The sequence below is a fragment of the Bufo gargarizans genome, chromosome 5 (genome assembly GCF_014858855.1).
Source record: "Bufo gargarizans isolate SCDJY-AF-19 chromosome 5, ASM1485885v1, whole genome shotgun sequence".
NCBI lineage: Eukaryota > Metazoa > Chordata > Amphibia > Anura > Bufonidae > Bufo > Bufo gargarizans.
Window position 1 is genome coordinate 332841829 of NC_058084.1, and position 21991 is coordinate 332863819.

Genomic DNA, 21991 nt, shown 5'->3' on the forward strand with positions numbered 1-21991 from the left:
ACACCTTTTGGGGGGAGCGATTTTTATGTTTTAATTATTTTTGCTAAAGATAATTTTTTTCAATTGGCCTTTATTACAAGTATGGAATCCTTTCTTTCTGTACATAGCTGCGATGCTCTAGTAGCAGCCTCTGGATTTCTTTCTTCTCCGTCAGTTGGGGAGCTGAGAAGCTCCTTATCTCTGCTCTCTGACATTATAAACACCCATCATGGCTAAATCCAGAGGTCGTGCTATGTTTTTTGCAGAAGAGTAAAAATACTCCTCTGACCATTTTTGAGGAGTATTTTTACCCGAGGAGGAGTACGAAAGTTGTGTTAATTCAAATTCATAATACGTAGGCCTACACTTGTTTAAATCTGCGTTGGAGGCTGCGTTTGGAGCCTCTGTTGCAGATTCTGTCAAAAGACCAGACAAAAAAGCCTTATATGCAGCACTTTTGTGTCCAGTAAAAAGACAGGATCCCGAACGGAAACTGAACGGATCCCATCATAGTTGGTGGAGTCTGTTCAGCTTCTTCCCTGTGGGGTGACAGGAGGAGGGGGGAGCAGGATCACTAGTGGGGTGACAGGAGGAGGGGGGGAGCAGGGTCACTAGTGGGGTGGCAGGAGGAGGGGGGGAGCAGGGTCACTAGTGGGGTGACAGGAGGAGGGGGGGAGCAGGGTCACTAGTGGGGTGACAGGAGGAGGGGGGGAGCAGGGTCACTAGTGGGGTGACAGGAGGAGGGGGGGAGCAGGGTCACTAGTGGGGTGACAGGAGGAGGGGGGGAGCAGGGTCACTAGTGGGGTGACAGGAGGAGGGGGGAGCAGGATCACTAGTGGGGTGACAGGAGGAGGGGGGAGCAGGATCACTAGTGGGGTGACAGGAGGAGGGGGGAGCAACTTCACTAGTGGGGTGACAGGAGGAGGGGGAGCAGGGTCACCAGAGAGTCCGCGGCTCCTTACCTCTCAAGCGGCCCTGTCATGTTTCCAAAGGTCCTTGGGCAGCGCACCCCACTCCTTACAACAGCCACCCAAGGAGGCGGCCCCTCATTCCCTCCCGCTTCCCCTGCTGCAGGACCTGTATAGCTCCGGGGAGCCCATTTACCAACCAATAACAAAACTCCTTGCTGTAAGGAGCTTTGTTATTGGTTATTTCAGGCACAGACAGCAACGCTGCGCTGCCCGCGCTGTTCACAGCGCTCGCTGCACTGATGAAAGTTTAAGGCCTCATACACACTCAAAATGGGGTTCCGTTGGTCCGTGATCCGTGACCGTTTTTTCGTCCGTGGGTCTTCCTTGATTTTTGGAGGATCCACTGACATGAAAAAAGTCATTTTGGTGTCCGCCTGGCCGTGCGGAGCCAAACGGATCCGTCCTGAATTACAATGCAAGTCAATGGGGACGGATCCGTTTGACGTTGACACAATATGGTGCAATTGCAAACGGATCCGTCCCCATTGACTTTCAATGTAAAGTCTGGAGTCCCTTTTATACCATTGGATCTGAGTTTTCTCCAATCCTATGGTATATTTTAACTTTAAGAGTCCCCATCACCATGGGAACGCCTCTATGTTAGACTATACTGTCGGATATGAGTTACATCGTGAAAACTCATATCCAACAGTATATTCTAACAAAGAGGCGTTCCCATGGTGATGGGGACGCTTCTAGTTTGAATTTACTACAAACTGTGTACATGACTGCCCCCTGAAGGGGTTAATTGTGCGTATCATAGCCCCCTGTAAGAGATCAGGGCAGACCCCCCCCCCCCCTCCCCAGTTTGAATATCATTGGTGGCCAGTGCGGCCCCCCCCTCCCTCCCTCTATTGTAATAAGAACATGTGCGGCCTCCCCCGAAATCCCCCCCCCCCCTCCCTCTATTGTAATAAGAACATTGGTGGCCACCTGAGGGGTTAATTGTGCTGATCACGGCCCCCTGTAAGAGATCGGGTGCTGCCAGGCAGCAGGGGGCAGTCATGTACACAGTTCGTTGTATATTCTAACTAGAAGCGTCCCCATCACTATGGGAACGCCTCTGTGTTAGAATATACTGTCGGATCTGAGTTTTCACGAAGTGAAAACTCAGCTCTGAAAAAGCTTTTATGCAGAGGGATCTTCGGATCCGTCTGTATGAAAGTAATCTACGGCCACGGATCACGGACACAGATGACAATCTTGTGTGCATCAGTGTTCTTTCACGGACCCATTGACTTGAATGGGTCCGTGAACCGTTGTCCGTCCAAAAAATAGGACAGGTCATATTTTTTTGACGGACAGGATACACGGATCACGGTCTCGGCTGCAAAATGGTGCATTTTTCGATTTTTCCACGGACCCATTGAAAGTCAATGGGTGCGCGAAAAAAAACGGAAAACGGCACAACGGCCACGGATGCACACAACTGTCGTGTGCATGAGGCCTAAGGCATATTGGTACGCCTTATACTTTTTCCAGAGAGTAAAATGGCGTTATTGCGACCTCTGGCTCAATCCTTAGCTTACTGATAAGAATGTGGCTTAAATAAGTGTTTATGACCTCTCAGTAGTTTATAGATAAGGTTTTAGATGACATGAAAGTAAAATTACCTGTCACACAGTTAACCTTTTGTGACAGAACAGCTCAATGTTTTTAAGAATGGCCAATTGAAAATATTATTTTTAGCCAGAAATGAGTAAAATGCAATCATAAACAAACAAAAAAATGCCTCCGAAGGTTTACATAGCCTTTAAAGGGGTATTCCCTTCTTGCTATTTCATCCTCTCCTTCAGCCGAACTCTGGAGTTCACTTCCTGGTTTGCTGCTTCTAAGGCTGGGCGGGCTTAGGCAGTTTGAGTGAAGGCCGGCCACACCTCTGGCAGCCTGCAGTGTCTGTGAGGCCCCTCCCCCTGCTGGGGAATCATCACTCAGAGAGCTGTGATAAGTGAGCTCAGTAGACAGTAACATGTGGCTGTCCTGCAGTCTAATACAGTTTTACACACAGAACCTGTCTTATCTTTTACAAACCCAATCTGGGTAGCAAAACAATAATTCACTAATATACTTTAGCCCACAAGCATCTGTCTTCCCCAGTCCCCTAACAGCACTGTGGCTGAACCGCTTCTGCTACATCTGTCTTCCCTGAACCGCTTCATATACAGCTTAGCTACATCTGTCTTCCCCTCCCCCAATAGCACTGTGGCTAAACCGCTTCTTATACAGCTCTGCTACATCTGTCTTCCTCAGTCCCCTACCAGCACTGTGGCTGAACCGCTTCTTATACAGCTCTGCTACATCTGTCTTCCCTGAACCGCTTCTTATACAGCTCTGCTACATCTGTCTTCCTCAGTCCCCTACCAGCACTGTGGCTGAACCGCTTCTTATACAGCTCTGCTACATCTGTCTTCCTCAGTCCCCTACCAGCACTGTGGCTAAACTGCTTCTAATACAGCTCTGCTACATCTGTCTTCATCTCCACTACCAGCACTGAGTTTCAATCACTTCAAATACAGCTTTGCTACATCTATTTTCCTTAAACCTCTTCATATACAGTTCTGCTACATCTGGGGGGTGCTACTGTGAGATTGTATGAAGGAGGGGGGGGGGGGGGAGGAGAGTTGTGTGTGGGATTGTATGCTGAGACTTATTTGCATATTAATAAAATGCTGGATTTCTGTGCATCCGATCTGTGTAGTTAGTTTACTGTGGGTAAGGGTACATTCACACAGCAGCCCCCCCAGTATATAATCTCACACAGCAGCCCCCCCAGTATATAATCTCACACAGCAGTCCCCCCCAGTATATAATCTCACACAGCAGTCCCCCCCAGTATATAATCTCACACAGCAGTCCCCCCCAGTATATAATCTCACACAGCAGCCCCCCCAGTATATAATCTCACACAGCAGCCCCCCCAGTATATAATCTCACACAGCAGCCCCCCCAGTATATAATCTCACACAGCAGCCCCCCCCCCCCCAGTATATAATCTCACACATGCAGCCCTCCTCAGTATATAATCTCACACAGCAGCGCCCCCCCCCCCCCCTCCCCCAGTTTGATTGTATGCCAAACTATACCTGTGATGCGTCCCCATGCCACCATGCACCCAGCATATGTCAAGAGTATCCTTTTGGAATACCGTGGTGAACTTTTCAGGCTGATCGCCACTGAGGTGGTGGAAATTTGCATTTGGCACTAGTAGATTATAAATCTATGGTAGATTATAAATGAATAAAGCCCTTAGTTGGTAGTCAATTTATCATTTATAATACACTAGTGCCAAATGCCAATTCCACCCCCCCCCCCCCCCCTCACTGACTTTATTTAACCCCCTATCAGACCTTAGATAAATAAAATAAACAACTCACCCTCCTGCGCCACAGCTCCTCTTCATCTCTCCGGGTCCGGTGTCGCAATCCCTGGCCCATGATGCACTGGCACCTGACAGCGTGCAGCGGGGGACCCATTAAAGAAGACCAGGGAGGGTGACTATCGGAAGCACTTAGGCCTCCTGCACACAACAGTTTTTTTTTAACGTCCTGCAAAACGTGGTTCCGTTGTACCGTGATCCGTGTCTGTTTTTTCTTCCGTGGGTCTTCCGTGATTTTTGGAGGATCCACGGACATGAAAAATGAAAATAAAATCTAAGTCAAGTTTGCCATTGAAATGATAGGAAAAAACGGACACGGATGCGGATGACAATCTTGTGTGCATCCGTGATTTTCACGGACCCATTGACTTGAATGGGTCCGTGAAAAAAATAGGACAGGTCATATTTTTTTCACGGCCAGGAAACACGGATCACGGACGCGGCTGCCATACGGTGCAGTTTCCGATTTTTCCACGGACTCATTTAAATTCAATGGGACCGCAGAAAAACACGTTAAATGGGCCAACGGCCACGGGTGCACACAACGGTCGTGTGCAGGAGGCCTTACTGCGCTTCTTCCCCGCCCCGGCACCCAATGCATACTAGTGAGCACTTCCATAAGCGCTCACTAGTATTCGCTTTATATTATTCGCAAGGTTAGATGCCGATACAGGTGATGTGAAAAATCCTTAATATCGGCCGATAATATCGGTACGTCCCATAATCGGTCGATCCCTACTAGCTGCCATCGTTTCACAATCCTCCTTCAGGGCAGTGTTCTTCTCTCCCAGCCAATGTTTCGGTTAGGAAAATGAAGCCGTGTCAGAGTCGAGTTATTTGATAGCACCAAGGCGTTTCAAGCATTCTATTAGGGTTTATTAATCTAATCAACCCCAATAAGATGTTGTAAGTGGTTTTGGCTCCCGAGCCTCGGTGTCCCATACCTAGAAATGTCTGGATATAAACATATGGTTTCTGCTAATGTAAACATCGCCGATCTGCTGCCAGCCCGCACTGGAAAAAAGAACGAAATGCTCCTTTGGCAGCCGGCAGGCATTTTCAGTGCTTGCAGTTAATCCAGCAGCCGGCTCCAAGACCTGAATTATTTCATCAGATCTTTAAATGTACTGAAATTAGTCTGGAACGAGGAGTGCTCGTAGCTGTGATAGAGAAAAACCAGTCCGACATCCAAGCCGCTCGCAGCACGCGCTGGTGCAGTCACCGCTTGGCCGTCTACCACGGGAGGTGTAGTTCCAGAACAGAATGGTCAGGCCTTATATGTATTCCTGATGACATATATTTTTAAGAAGTTTTCAGGTGCATTGGCAGCAATTTTAGGTTCGATCCTAATTGGTTGCATCACCAAAATAAAAACCACAGCATATTAGTATTGCTTTACTGTCTGAGACCATTGTATGTCGTCTGTAATGGCTGTTCTCCTCGCTGGCTTCGAGAACAGGCACTAAAATTGGCTGGCAGGCTGTTCCGGCAGGGGAACAGCATGCTGGAGTTAATTGTATCCGGCATAGCTGACAACTATTGACTATAATGGGACTCGGCAGGGATCCGGCCTAATACCGCTGCAATAGGCAGGCCAACTCCACATTAATGCCTGTGTAGGTGTCCCAGTGCTTCTGTCCATATAGTGTATGTGTTGTGAATAGTCACCTTTAGCAGCGGCTTACCTCCTTGAGAGCAAATAATTGCCAGTTGAGTTATAACTGCCCGATCCTTATCTCCCAAGACATCTGCTGTCAGGAGACTCCCATAGACATTACGCTGGGTTCACATTACTGTTTTTTGTTTTGTTTTTTTTTGTTTTGTTTTTAAAAAAAAAAGTAGAATGTGGTCTTCTGCGTTTTTGTATCCTTTCCCCCGCCCCCCCCCTAACATTTACGTTAAACGGAGGCATAAAACGTGATGTGAACGAACCCTTAAACGACAGCCAACCCACTGACCATCTAATGTTTATGGCCAGCTTCAGGCCTGTTAAAAACCACCAAATGAGGACGCTGCTTGTCTATCGACGCTACATAAGTGCCCTTTACATGCAGCAATCTTTATATGAGGGGCGACCATTTGTTAATACGATCATTCAACCCCATACAGTTTCCACTTGTTCCCAGCACTTCACCCTTTTCACACAGGGCGGCGTGATGGTTTTTAGCACCGCATCAAAGATGCGTTGGATCGAGTGATCGGCAGCATGTTTTCACAGGCAGTGATTTGGAACGAGTGCCCTTCATTGGCGATCGGCAGCCCATGTAAAAAGGCCCTTAGCCCGGGATCAAAAACAGCGACCCGTATTTCCCATAGCAAAGAATTTCAGCTCAAAATGAGTCATGTAGTCGCTTAGGGTCAAAACTAAAGGATTTTGGTAGAAAAGGGCTATTAAATCTAAAAGACAGTCACAGGCAATCATGCATTAGTCTAGGCGGTACAGGATGCCCGCACGATCCGTTCCTGGCACCAAGCAAGGTGGTGCAGAAGGGTCATCGCTTGAATTGCAGTTCTCCTTATTAACATGCGTATGCGTTCTCATTCAGGAACAGTTACTGTTCAGTTGACTTACTGATAATCCCTTTAGTCTTGCTGCTACATAGATTCTTCCTTTCAGATGTAGCTGCTGACGCCATGTGATGTGTATGTCAATGATGCCAATGCTACAGTAGTAATGTACTTTTATTTTTTTTTGTATGTTTCAGAGAGACCTACCTTTAAAACTGCATAAAACTATTTACTGGGTACAGCTAATTACAAGAAAACGGGAAAAGCCAACCATGTAGATGGAATACATATTCATAGTTGCCAACTGTCCCAAATTTGCAGGGATCGTCTCTGATTTTCAGTGACCTTTCCAGCAAATTTGTTCTGTCCTAGTCCGGAAATAGGTGGGGCTAACACAAGCCCTGCCCATAAGTGGTTGTTTTGGGGCATTCCTGTCCCAATTTTACCAACTGAAATGTTGGTAAGTGCACATATTGTCTTGGGACCTAGTCCAATATCAGTCTGGGAAATCTACTGCAAACCCATCAAAATATATTTCTGTATCAGATTTTTAAAGCTACCCACATTTTTGGGGGAATGTACAGAACATTTACATGGTGCCCTCATTTTTAGCTGTAGATCTGCCATTTCCCAGGCTCATCTTCTATGATCCAAGATGGCCACACCACTTATCAGACTACCCGATACACACCGTACATCAGTAGTCCAAGACACTTCCTACTTGTCCAGCCAAGCTTTTAGATTGGGCAGCCCTGCTCATGCAAATCCAAGGCAGTAGGAAGTGTCTTGGGCTACCAGATGTACAGTATACGCTAGGTAGGTAGCCTGAGATGTGGTGCAGGAGTCCAGGAAGTGGAGAACTTATGATGTCGTTTACACATATACATATATATTTGCAATCATTACTTTATTCTCTTGCATAGGTTCTCCAGCATTACCAAGTACTATGGCATACTTTGGAAGCTCTCAAGACGAAGAAGATGTGGAAGATGATGATGATGAAGTATTTGAGGACACAAAAATGACCACCACTCACACTTCATCCTCCTGCCACTCTACACCTCGGAAAGGCAAAACGCATAAGCATGTTATCAACGGACATGGTTAGTATCATTTTCAGCAGATGTTTGGGTCAGTGTTTTCATAAATAATTGGCAGCATTATTGCACTAGGTTTTGGGTGGATAAATTCTTAAGTGGTTGTCCTATCACAGACAACAGGTGCATATCGATAGGATAGTCCCCATTGTCTGATAAGTGTGGGTCCCACCTCTGGGACCCGCACCTACGTCGGGAACGGAGCGTGGAGAGTGGTGGCAGGAGGAACCCGGGTTCCGGCCACCACCAAGCACACTGACCATACAAGTAAACGGGAGCGCCTGCGCTTTTGCGGCCACCACTCCCATGGGGCCAACTATTTTTGGCGGCACCATAGAAATGAATGGAGGTCGACTGCGCAGTGTGCCCTCCACTGCCTTTCCATGCTCCGTTCTCGGTGTAGGTGAGGGTCCCAGAGATGGGACCCGCACCTATCAGACAATGGGGGCATATACTATTGTCTGTAATGATAAAACCCCTTTACCAGAACCAGAATATCTCCTATACTTTAACAGGGATGTGTGTGATTTATTTGGTCTTATTTTTTATTATTGGGTATGGTAAGGTTAACAATGTTTCACACTTGCTTGCCATTTATAAAGTAAATGGTACATTTGTTATTGTACGAAACTGTCTACTGACTCATAACTTGATTTAGGGGTTTTATACGGGGATAAATGTTGCACAGTAAGATGTGACCCGTCATTTCTTATGCTCCTTGTTTTTTACTCTTTTTGTTTTTTACTCAAATGTGTGAAATAAATCTTCATTCTCGCTTGTGGTAATTGCTGGAACATTCGTTTGCTTTTATGTTATTTATTTTTAATGATCTGTTCTTCATTTATCATTATGGTAACAGTGTCCGGCAATGGTATAGTCTTGAAATGATAATGTTTTCAGTGTATTGTTTTTCTGACTGCCATGGTACCTATTCTAACAGCCCATATCTCCCACATAGCAGTGCTGCCCCCTTGTTTAGGCTTCGTTAACATCTCCGTTGTGAAGCACGGAGCAGCCTGCCAGATCCTCTACTTCACTAAACCGTTGCATGCAATGGTTTTTGTCCGGCCAACAGCCGGCGTTTGCGCTGGATCAGGCGGACAGATCTCTAAAACAGAGATGTGAAAGCAGTCGAATGTGCCCCTGCCTTCATTATGGCCACTGATGGTGAGGCACATGACCAGATCTGTCCGCCAGAAACCTCCGTTGCATAATGCTACATACAACACTACAACGCGCTAGTCTTCCATGCCATGTTGGATGGGTCTGTTCTCCTCTATAGAGACCCGGGGAACTAGTAAGTGGCTTATTCCTGTTTTCAGCACAATTGGAAAAGGAAAGCAACAACTTTTTGGTAACTTCCTGCTTTATTCTGATGGGATTGGCTTGTTTGTGTCTTTGTTTTGGCAGCGTGCACGGTGAAGGCCTGTGTCTGGTTGATAGCGTTTTGTGGTTTAACGGTCAGAAGTGACTGTGCCATAGCCACAAGACTGTCCACTGCTATCTGCAGAAATCATTTGTTCCTAAAAATAGTGTTAAAGGGCTTCTGTCACCAGAATTAACCCTATTAAACTAGCTGACATTAGCGATGTGCTAATGTCAGCTGAACCTAATTAGCCTATTCCTACTTTTATCTATGCCCCTATTACGCCAGAAATCAAACTTTTATATTATGCTAATTAGCCTCTAGGAGAGGGGGAGGGGGCGGGGTTGTTCCTGCTCCTAGAGGCTCCACTCTCCCACCTTGACAGTGCCAGGCAGCATCTGTCTCCTACTACCGGCCCTGTCTGCCGTGTAAAGCCTGCGCCGTCTCGTTCAGTATTTGGCGCAGTGGGTGAAGGGCGCTCACCGGCTGCCAGCTTCCTCACTGAATACTGAACGGTGCAAGATTTACTTAGGGCCGGCAGTTGGAGGTGAAGGCTGCCTGGCCCTGTCAATCTAGTGCAGCAGGGAGTGGCCAGAGGTGGGAGAACGGAGCCTCTAGGAGCAGGGGCATGTCGGCTTCATTCCCTGCTCTGATGACGTTCTGTGCACAAGCCTGAGGAGCAGGGGGGAACAGGTCTGCCTCTGTGTAGGGAACGTCACTGTGAAGGCGGTGCTGGTTGGAGCAACAAGTCACACCCCCTGCACTTCCCGAGCTATCGGCCCTGTCTCTCCCCTCCCACTGGATGTATCAGCAATGTCATTGTACTGTATAGCTGGGACTTGTAGTCCCACACATACAACATGAGTATCCCAGCAGTCAGGGCAGCAATTTTAGGCAATCCTTGACACGTACAAATGTTCATGAGGAAAACCTCTGCAACTGCATGTAAACAAAGGGCCAGAACAGAACTAGGGCTCCAGCAGCGCTGCGGCCTTCTCACGGTTTACCGCTGGCCGAGTGACATCACGACTTGTATCAACTGGCCTGGGCGGGGCTAAGCTCCATTCAAGGGAACGGAGCTTAGCTGCGCCCAGGCCAGTGATACTACTTGTGATGTCACTGGCCTGCGATAAACGGTGAAAAGGCTGCGGCACTCCTGGAGTGCCGCTGCCTTCTCAAACAGCTGATCTTTGCAACACCTGGGACCCCCGCCGATCAGATGCTGATGATCTATCCAGAGGATAGATTATCAGTTTAAACAAAGTGCAGAACCCCTTTAATGAAGGAAGGAAGAAAGAGGAACCAGGGGTTATGACTAGGGATCGACCGATTATCGGTAAAACCGATATTATCGGCCGATATTCAGGATTTTGACCGTTATCGGTATGTATTTTGCTGATATTCCGATAACATATTGGGAACACAGATCGTGCTGCTGACAGCGCTCTGTGTTCCATCAGCAGCACAGGGGAGAAGGAAGCAGTGTCTCCCTCCCCCCTGTGCTGCCGCCAATGAGAGGAAGGAGGACAAGAGGAGGGGCGGGGCTGTGGCCACTGCGCCACCAATGAAGAGAAATCTCTCATTCATATACAGGAGCCGGGAACTGGCTGCAGAATCACATAGCCGACTCCCGACCTCTATGAGCAATAGCTGCGATCTGCGGTAGTTAACCCCTCAGGTGCCGCAGATCGCAGCTACCGCTCATAGAGGTCGGGAGCCGGCTATGTGATCCTGCAGCCAGCTCCCGCCTCCTGTATATGAATTAATGAGAGATTTCTCTTCATCAGTGGCGCAGTGCGCCCCCCCCAGTATTAATCATTGGTGGCGCAGTGCACCCCCCAAGCTCTCCAGTATTAATCATTGGTGGCGCAGTGTGCCCCCCAAGCACCCCAGTATTAAAAACATTGGCGCAGTCGCCCCCCAGTATTAATCATTGGTGGCAGTGGCCACAGGATCCCTTCTCCCCTGCTCCTCCGATCTGAGCCGCAGCAGTGTAATCCTGGGGCTCTGATCGGTTACCATGGCAGCCAGGACGCTACTGAAGCCCTGGCTGCCATGGTAAGCTCCATGCTGCTGTGTGCACAAAGCACAGAGCAGCAGGGACAGTGTGAGCTCCTATTCACCCTGATAGAGATCTATCAGGGTGAATAGGACAAGGGTTATAGTCCCTAAGGGGGTATAAATGAAAAAGAAAGATTTACAAAAAAAAAACTACACGTTAACAAACAAACATATTATTTTTTTTTTTTTAAATGAAAATTCCCAGAATATCGGTATAAATTATCGGCCTGAAAGTTCACAAACGGTATCTGCCCTAAAAAATCAATATCGGTAGATCCCTAGTTATGACTAAGGCCTCATGCACACGACCGTTGTGTGCATCCGTGGCCGTTGTGCCGTTTTCCATTTTTTTTCGCAGACCTATTGACTTTCAATGGGTCCGTGGAAAAATCGGAAAATGCACCGTTTTGCAGCAGAGACCGTGATCCGTGTATCCTGTCCGTCAAAAAAATATGACCTGTCCTATTTTTTTGAGGGACAACTGTTCACGGACCCATTCAAGTCAATGGGTCCGTGAAAGAACACGGATGCACACAAGATTGGCATCCGTGATCCGTGGCCGTAGGTTACTTTCATACAGACTGATCCGAAGATCCGTCTGCATAAAAGCTTTTTCAGAGCTGAGTTTTCACTTCGTGAAAACTCATATCCGACAGTATATTCTAACAGAGGCGTTCCCATGGTGATGGGGACTCTTCAGGTTAGAATATACTAAAAGAACTGTGTACATGACTGCCCCCTCCCCCCCTGTAGTTAACACATTGGTGGCCAGTGCGGCCGCCCCCCCCCCCCCCTCCCCCCCCTGTAGTTAACACATTGGTGGCCAGTGCGGCCGCCCCCCCCCCCCTCCCTCCCTCCCTCCCTCCCTCCCCTGTAGTTAACTGGTTGGTAGCCAGCCCCCCCCCCCCTCCCTCCCCTGTAGTTAACTGGTTGGTAGCCAGCCCCCCCCCCCCTCCCTCCCCTGTAGTTAACTGGTTGGTAGCCAGCCCCCCCTCCCTCCCCTGTAGTTAACTCGTTGGTGGCCAGTAGGCCCTCTCCCCCCCCCTCCCCCTCCTACTTAAAATCTCCCCCCCTATCATTGGTGGCAGTGGAGAGTACCGATCGGAGTCCCAGTTTAATCGCTGGGGCTCCGATCGGTAACCATGGCAACCGGGACGCTACTGCAGTCCCGGTTGCCATGGTTACTTAGCAATTTGTAGAAGCTTCATACTTACCTGCGAGCTGCAATGTCTGTGTCCGGCCGGGAGCTCCTCCTACTGGTAAGTGACAGGTCTGTGCGGTGCATTGCCTAATGATCTGTCACTTACCAGTAGGAGGAGCTCCCGGCCGGACACAGACATTGCAGCTCGCAGGTAAGTATGAAGCTTCTACAAATTGCTAAGTAACCATGCAACCGGGACTGCAGTAGCGTCCCGGTTGCCATGGTTACCGATCGGAGCCCCAGCGATTAAACTGGGACTCCGATCGGTACTCTCCACTGCCACCAATGATAGGGGGGGAGATTTTAATTAGGAGGGGGAGGGAGGGGAGAGGGCCCACTGGACACCAATGAGTTAGAGGGGAGGGAGGGGGGGCTGGCCACCAATGAGTTAACTACAGGGGAGGGAGGGAGGGCCGGCCGCACTGGCCACCAATGAGTTAAAAACGGGGGGGGGGGGGTCTGCCCCAGGCAGCAGGGGGCAGTCATGTACACAGTTTTTCAGTATAGTCTAACCTGAACGCCTCTGCTAGAATATACTGTCGGATCTGAGTTTCACGATCTAGCTCATATCCGACAGTATATTCTAACATAGAGGCGTTCCTATGGTGATGGGGACGCTTCAAGTTAAAATACACCATCGGATTGGAGAAAACTCCGATCCGATGGTATAAAGGGACTCCTGACTTTACATTAAAAGTCAATGGGGACGGATCCGTTTGCAATTGCATCAGATTGTGTCAACGTCAAACGGATCCGTCCCCATTGACTTGCATTGTAATTCAGGACGGATCCGTTTGGCTCCGCACGGCCAGGCGGACACCAAAACGACTTTTTTTTTATGTCCGTGGGTCCTCCAAAAATCAAGGAAGACCCACGGACGAAAAAACGGTCACGGACCTACGGACCCCGTTTTTGCGGACCGTGAAAAAATACTGTCGTGTGCATGAGGCCTTATAGGCGCATTTAACCAATGGCAATGTCTGCCATGTCTCCTGTCAGCAATCTGAATAATTAATGTACTAGTGAGGCGATCATTCACTTACAAAATTTCATGTCATAACTGAATTGCAAGAACGGGAAGCACCAACAGTGGAGCTTACTAAGGTTATATTCCCACTACAGAGAAAAGTGGATGTGACAGCCATTTTCTGAACAATTTGCTATGGCTCTAATGAGACTGGCACATATTGGAAAAATTATGTAAGCTTAGAAGGGCAGTCTAGAACTCCACCAGTTTTTTATCAAAGGGGCTCATTAGTAGACTACCTAATCCAAGGCAAACAAGGGCCAAGACATACCAGCCCTAGGAGGTCATTGCTGTATGTCCTTCCTAAATTGGTCTCTGGCCACACATTGGCCATGTGAGAAACCGTAGACTACCACATAGAGTAATGTATGTCATGAAACCCTGAAGAAATATCTTTTGTTAACCAGAACAAATGTCCACTCATGAGGATGAGATGAGAGCGCCTGCTGTGAGAGGTTGTGGGAATGAGGAGCTTATTATTGTGCGCTTCACTCCGAGCGGCCTGTGTGTGTGTGACCACGTCTCGAGTTTCTTCCTGTTGACTTGTCATAGACACAGGAGGACTTCCTCTAAAACCTTCACACCGGGGCTATGGCTTTGTTGAGGTCTACATGGTGGTTGTTGGTGCATCAAATATGTCTGTGCTGTAGCAATCAAACTCTCATCCTCATGTGAACAGGCCCTAAGGCTAAGTTTTATTACTGCGGTTTTGTTGTGACTTTTTGTTGTAGTTCCTGCAAAACTGCAGGAAACTGACACTGATTTTGCAGAAATTGGCAAATATGCGGCATTTTGCAGCAGTTTTGTTGTAATTGCGGCAGTAAACTTTATGAAAACCGCAGAGTAAAATCCCAGCCTAAGGGCTCATGAACATGAACGTGGGTCTGCAATCCAGGAGATACAGAGCGGAAGGCCACTGAAGCACTACCGTGCACTTCTGTGGCATTTCAGTCCATTGAATGGGTCTGCATCTATTGCCAGCCACATGGGGTGGCACACGTTCATGTGCATGAGCCCTGGGGTAGTCATCCATTGTTTTCCTTCGGTACTTGATCTATAGTTATTTGTTTCTAACTACTCCTCTGTTCACATGTCCGTGATGACATCTATGATGGTCAGTGCTTCATCCATGAAGATGTCCATGAAGGATCTGTGTCTTTAATCCGTGTGCCCGTTTTTAGCCCTCAGTGTGTCATCCGTATTCCATGTCCACTGCTGGGCTGGAAATTGCCTTTTAGAGCATCTCGTACTGGTGGTCATTGAAAAACCACTGACAAAACATGAAGGGTGTTTGGTCAGCATCAACCAAAGTACTGCATGTTTTTCCACTGATGTGTGAACTGACACATTAAAGTCCATGGATCCGTGTGCTGTTCATTTTCTCCACAGCACTTTGAGTGTCAGTGGGGGAGATTTATCAAAACTGGTGTAAAGGAAAACTGGCTTAGTTGCCCCTAGCAACCCATTAGATTCCACCTTTCATTTTACAGAGCTCCTTTGGAAAATGAAAGGTGGAATCTGATTGGTTTCTATGGGCAGCTAAGCCATTTATCAGTTTTCTCACAGAATGGCCCAGAACGGGCACAGATCTGGAGTGCCTGTCTGTACCAGGCAGCTTACTGCCAGCTGTCTCTCGCTCTCAGCAGAGATGTCTGGGGTTGCTTTAGGTTTGGCCTTGTCTTTTTTTTCCTCCTGTCCCAGAACTAATTATGTGACATAATGATGGTTTTATGACAGTGATGGAGATGTATTTGTACAGCTGTACGTGCATCACTTGCTATCTTTTTTTTCCTCTCTGGATCTTTGGCACGGCCTGTATGGAGAAAATCTCATTAGTGTCCTGAGTGATTCGGCTCTTTGGCTGCATGCTGTTCAGCTGATCTCCTGCCTGTCTGAACTATGCTGAAGGCTTCATTCCTTGCTTTGCTATGACTTCACTTGAGCTCTCCCCGTGTCACATTCCCACTTAACTTGATAGTGTGGGAATAGATCTTGTGTGCGTGCCTAGATATACTGAGATTTAGAACATCGCTACATACATGTGTTGTAGGAGCTCAAACCGCCAGTCACTTCACGCTGTGGAGTTTTTTCAGCAGTGTCTTCAAATCTTATCCAATTTGCTGCTTCTGTAAAACACTGCATGCAAAGCCACGGTGGCAAATCCGCAGCTTATCCATTCTGTCTGGATGCACGAAAAAAATCAGTGTAAACCTACTCAGGATGTTATGGTAAAACCTAAAACAAACATATTCCCCTCATGGATCCCTTGTCTCTTCAGTTCCAGCGCTGCCGGATTCCCTGTCATTGTTTGCCTTCTAGCCCAGCGAAGACACTCGCACAGGCATGTGATCGCTGTGGCCTATGGCGTATCCATCTCACGTCTGTCTGTCTCTCTCTCACGTCTGTCTCTGTCTCTCTCTCACGTCTGTCTCTGTCTCTCTCTCACGTCTGTCTCTGTCTCTCTCTCACGTCTGTCTCTGTCTCTCTCTCACGTCTGTCTCTGTCTCTCTCTCACGTCTGTCTCTGTCTCTCTCTCACGTCTGTCTCTGTCTCTCTCTCACGTCTGTCTCTGTCTCTCTCTCACGTCTGTCTCTGTCTCTCTCTCACGTCTGTCTCTGTCTCTCTCTCACGTCTGTCTCTGTCTCTCTCTCACGTCTGTCTCTGTCTCTCTCTCACGTCTGTCTCTGTCTCTCTCTCACGTCTGTCTCTGTCTCTCTCTCACGTCTGTCTCTGTCTCTCTCTCACGTCTGTCTCTGTCTCTCTCTCACGTCTGTCTCTGTCTCTCTCTCACGTCTGTCTCTGTCTCTCTCTCACGTCTGTCTCTGTCTCTCTCTCACGTCTGTCTCTGTCTCTCTCTCACGTCTGTCTCTGTCTCTCTCTCACGTCTGTCTCTGTCTCTCTCTCACGTCTGTCTCTGTCTCTCTCTCACGTCTGTCTCTGTCTCTCTCTCTCTCTGTCTCTCTCTCTCTGTCTCTCTCTGTCTCTCTCTGTCTCTCTCTCTCTGTCTCTCTCTCTCGGTCTCTCTCTCTCTCTCTCTCTCTGTCTCTCTCTCTCGGTCTCTCATGTGTCTCTACTTATCTGATATCTATCCATATATTCCCCCCCCCCCCCCCCCCCTGGAAACCTCTGCGTTCTACCTTCAGGTTCGTGTGTAGTTGTACTGATACTTGTGGTATTCTCAGCTTGTGGATCACTGTGCCAAGTAATGATGGTGATTCTGTATCTTCCACTGACTCGTGAGCGGCTCTTCCGTTTTATTTCCGTGTGCAATAGTGACTTTATGTATGAAATCTATGTAAATATATTATACTTTATATTGGGAGAACGTATTTAAATATGGCCTTTTCTATTTATTTTAAATGATAATCTATAGCAAAAATGTAATACATGGATATCATTATGAAAAGGTGGCGTTCAGACAGGGGGTGATGTTGCTAGGTCTCGTGCAGCGCTGCGCAGTGGGGCTCGCTGGACAGTTTAAATTCATTTCTTTTATATTTGGAAATACCTGTAGGCCCTTATGCAGAACCATATGGACACAAAGACGGAGTTTTATCAAGACCAACATTTGCTACACCGGTCTTGATATCCCTTGCGCCACTGGATGATGCACTTAATCGTTGATGAGGCGCACCCCGTCATAAATAAAACGTATCCTCTGGCATTCCCACCCTCGCTACTGCCCCTTTTTAGAAAGTGTCGGGCGGCATAGAATCAGAATGGTGGACATTTATCAAACCTGATGCAAAGGTGCCCATAGCAACCAATTAGATTCCACCTTTCATTTTTCAGAGCTCCTTTTGGAAAATGTAAGGATCACTCTGATTGGTTGCTAAGCCAGTTTTGCTATGTGGTGGTTTGCAACTTTTTTTTTTTTTTTTTTTGTCTGATAAGCCCCTGTATTCTGGAGATATTCATGTTTCTATGGAGGGCAGAAGCTCCATACCTATGATATCTGATAGGCCTTCCATATATTTTTCAATAAAGGAGCCTCCATATAAAATCATAGGTACACAGAGGTGCAGTAGAGCCCCATACCAGTCTCTGGGCACTGCACAGCTCGAAGGCCATATGTAGCTGTAATACCGCAGGGTTCTTGAGCCCCTACTTAGGTTAAGAAAGGTTTCTACGTTATAAAATATCTTTGACTGTAGCTTCTCCATACACATTGGATTCATGTTTCCGGATTCTGAAACGTCCTGCAATTGATATTGTCATATTTATGGTCACGTATATTACGTAGCCGAGATCCAGAAGGGAAATAATGCCTATAGCAGCAGTTTATATTTTATTGACTGCTTTGTATGTCAAGCAGGATCATTGTTTTGTAGGTTTAACATTTTTTTATTTATTTTTTTTGTCATTGTTACCTTGTAGTATTTAACGGGTCTTGCAAATCATCGAAGGACAAAGAAACTTCTCATAGACACAAAAGCAAAGAGGCCACACCAGGGAAAGAGAAGAACCGCAATCACAAAGCCGAGAGACGGAGAGGGTCTGCCGCTGCTAATCACCAACCTGCTTCTAACACGGGCTCACATGCCAAAGGGCTCGCTGCTAACAACCACCACAGTCATCTTAGATTGGCTCAGGATTTAAGGAAACAGGTAAACCTTATGCTTGCCCGCGTAAAAGAAACGTAAGATCTACAGGAATTCACGGTCGTAACTTGTATCGTCTGCATTTTCACTGTTGCCTTTGTAATTGAAACAAAACTGAGAGGGTGATCCTAAATTCACATAAAGATAAGACGTAACTTTTAATATTCTACTCTTAAAATAAAATTGCCCTTGAGGTAAGGTAATCTAAATCTTGAAAAATAAACGATCACACAAGCATATGCTGGTAGAACCTTGGTGCACGGTGGCACATAGAAATAAAACCATATGTCCTACGGGTATGTGGATGGGTTCCGTAGTACCTTGAAAATCTCTGTAAATGGCGAGTCACTGTCCCTATATCAAGGGTGAGACCTGCGGGGATGACTGAGTATGGGATTAGTTATCTCTACATATGCCCTGCAGACCGGCTGCTACACTGGCCCTGATTTCCTAACCATAGAGCACCCACCCTGACAAGGGTGACCCCGTAGGGAACCTTTCCCTGTATACTCTGACCCTAATTTACCCTATGCTATCCTTTCCCTACATGCATGTTTCGCTTTTGCATGGCAAAAAAAAGGCTCAAAGGGGGAAACGTATAGGTGCCGGGCAAAGGTGTAAATACAAAAACCAAATTGCCCAAAAATAGAACTAAGCCTATAATGTAATCAGGAAAAGTTAGGAAGTTCATAGCTTAACCTACTGGCCTGATCTATTGTAAAGGCTAAGCTGGAAGGGTAGCCTAAGATGGAGGCCCCATCCTCCGTTAATGCTGATCTATATACAGGCTACGTCATGGCCAGAGGTTGCCTTTGTAATTGGCCAAATACATATTTCATACCTGGGAAAAGGTCTACACGCTGCTTATGCAGGGCAAAACGTCTTAGGCCTGTTTCACACTTGCGTTTTGGCTTTCCGGTTTTGAGTTCCGGCAGGGGATCTCAAAACCGGAACTAAACTGATCTGTGCCATTTTATACATCCCGCTGCATCCTTTTCGGACGGATCCGGTTCATTGACTTGAATGGGTCCTTGAACCGTTTTCCGCAAAAATAAGACCGGTTATATTTTTTTTTACGGACTGGAATCACGGACGCGGATGGCAAACGGTGCATTAACAGAGTTTTCAACTGACCCATTGAAAATGGGTCCGCAGAAAATCACAAAAAACGGCGCAACGGACACGGAATAAAACAACGTTTGTGTGCATGAGGCCTAAGTCAATGGGACTGCAAATCTTTATTTTATTTTTTTTGCTGACAATTCGGCACTATTGACTTACATTGATTTTTCATGCTGGATCCCGTTTGTTTCACAGTCCGGTCAAAATGCTTAATAAAACAGAAATTCATGCACCTTGATCAGTTTTGACCCCCGACAATGGGGACAAAACTGATCCGTTTTGGCCCAGTTTTAAGATTCTCTTCTGGATCTCAAAACCGGAAAACCACAACGCAAGTGTGAAGCAGGCCTTAAGCTATAGACTCTGTGGCACCTCAGGCCATGGCAATGTATGCAAAAAGTCCAGAGGGTATTTACCAGGGGTAATCTAAGCCTGGCTCCCAGATTCTTCTGAAGTCTGCAAGATAAGGAAATTCTGCACTCTATGGCAGCTCGCTAAAGATAGCTGGTAGCAAAGCACTGGGACAAGTAGAGCTCTTGTGAAACAAAATGATTGTCAGTTGTCAACATGCAGGAGTAATGAGAGAGAAGTCTGCCATACTGGTCTGATCTTTCTAGAGATGCATAGGCCTCCATCCATCCAATGCAGCCTGTATGCCCCTTTTTTGACATTTACAGTGATATATATATATATATATATATATATATATATATATATATATATATTAGCAGCACTCCACATCAAGAACCAGGTGCAAAAATAATTCTCAAAAATCTCGGACTAAAGATCCTCAATGTAAGGCTACATTCACATGTCAGTATTTTTCTATAGCCCGAATTTCGGTCTGTTTTTTGCGGATCCGCAAAAAACGGAAACATGTATAAATTTCACAAAGCAAATAAAGTTGTTTGGATTTCTTTGAAAAAAAAAAGTGAATAAGTGATTTCTGTGGCCAGGATTTAATTTCCAGGAACGGATTCCGCATAAAACGGATGACATACGAATGTCTTCAGTTTTTTGCGGAACCATTGACTTTGTATTGTACCAGGATCCGATTTTTGCGAAAAAGAATAGGACCAGTTTTATATTTAATTGGACATGCGGAACGGAACAACTGAAACTGACAGCACACATTGTGCTGTCTGATTTTTTTCTTTTTTTCTTTCTAGGACCCATTGAAAATGAATGGGTCCAGAACTGGTCCTGATCTGTTCCGTTTTTTTGCGGAACAGATCAGGACCAGTTCTGGACCCATTCATTTTCAATGGGTCCTAGAAAGAAAAAAAGAAAAAAATCAGACAGCACAATGTGTGCTGTCAGTTTCAGTTGTTCCGTTCCGCATGTCCAATTAAATATAAAACTGGTCCTATTCTTTTTCGCAAAAATCGGATCCTGGTACAATACAAACGGACGTGTGAATGGTCCCTAATAAATTGAAAACGATGCAGCCTTCCGGATGATGTGGAAAGAAGGTGGATCCATTTATTAGCCAATTGCAACATTTCAACTGCTTCATGCAGTCTTTTATCATGCATCTTTTCAGTTTTTTATATATATATATACACACACACTATAATAATGTTCAGTTTTTCCAATGGGAGTCTATTACTGGCTCTGAATGTAATTCGAACAGCGCCCAGAATCCACAAAGAGAACGGCATTCTGTGCTCAGTGTGAGCGCTGCCAACCTTATGACCATTGGATATTTGAGGCACAATAAGATGATGACACGACCACCATGAATGATTTGGATTTTTTCCAGACTTCCCACAAATCTGTATTTTTTTTCTACAGTTCTCGGTCTGTTAATACAACCCTTGCTCTCTCTTGGTATGCAAGGTATGCTTTTTGGCATCAGCTGGTGGCCAGATCTGCACGGAACAGTCCCAGCCCCGATACCATACCTAGTCGCAGGACGCCTTAGTGTGACCATACCCGGGAGAAGCATGCTTTCATCTTTGATGGGTTTGCCTTACATACATCTTGTAATTTACTCTCCTTCCTGTTCATTTACCTTTAATTGTACTGAGAACGGAAATGTCTGCTCTGCGAGGACTGATTTACCCACATTCAGCTCTGCAGAGGTCTGTTAAATGCGGAGCATTATCACAACCAGCAGCAGAGCAGCTGCTTCTAAAAGCTTTAACCTTTTCTTTGCTGGAAGGGTGACTGCAGCCTTCCTTGTTCTTGCCTTCAGGATGGGAAAACAGACCGGCGAAAACGACTGCATTGGGAAGCTTTGTACGAAGCCTCAATAAATATTTTCATAGCTTGCATCCTTGTTAAAGGGGTTGTGCAAGAATGAGGGGGTTTGGCAACCCTCTCCCCCCCCCCCCCCCCCTCTACTTGGCTGGACCTGTAAAGGCTCGCCGCTCCTTCTCCAGGCCTGCGATGCTGCCCTAGGTTCCCTCGCTGAAAACATCTGGTTTGACGCCACCTGCAGCCAGTCACTGGCTGCAGCAGTGACCAGATCCCCATGTGTCATGTGACCGTTATGTCATAAGGGAACCCAGTCACCACCTCAGCAAACTGGATGTTTTCAGTGAGGCAGGTCGGGAAGCAGGTAAGTAAGCTTCCTTTTACACGTCTGGCCGTGGGGGGGGGGGAGGGGGAGTTGACAAAACATTCTTTCACAACCCCCGTTAAAGTTGTCTTTTTTTGAAGGCACCAGTGTATCCACAG

At 46.8% G+C, this 21991-nt stretch overlaps 1 protein-coding gene across 1 annotated transcript in view; it reads left to right on the forward strand.

Annotated features, from left to right (window-relative positions):
- The window catches only part of JARID2 (jumonji and AT-rich interaction domain containing 2), a 142589-nt gene that overhangs the window by 75394 nt on the left and 45204 nt on the right, over positions 1–21991 (forward strand). The window contains exons 5-6 of the mRNA XM_044292834.1: positions 7758–7937; positions 17964–18193. Of these exons, the coding sequence (XP_044148769.1) occupies positions 7758–7937; positions 17964–18193 (410 nt within the window). The remainder of the gene's footprint in view (positions 1–7757; positions 7938–17963; positions 18194–21991) is intronic.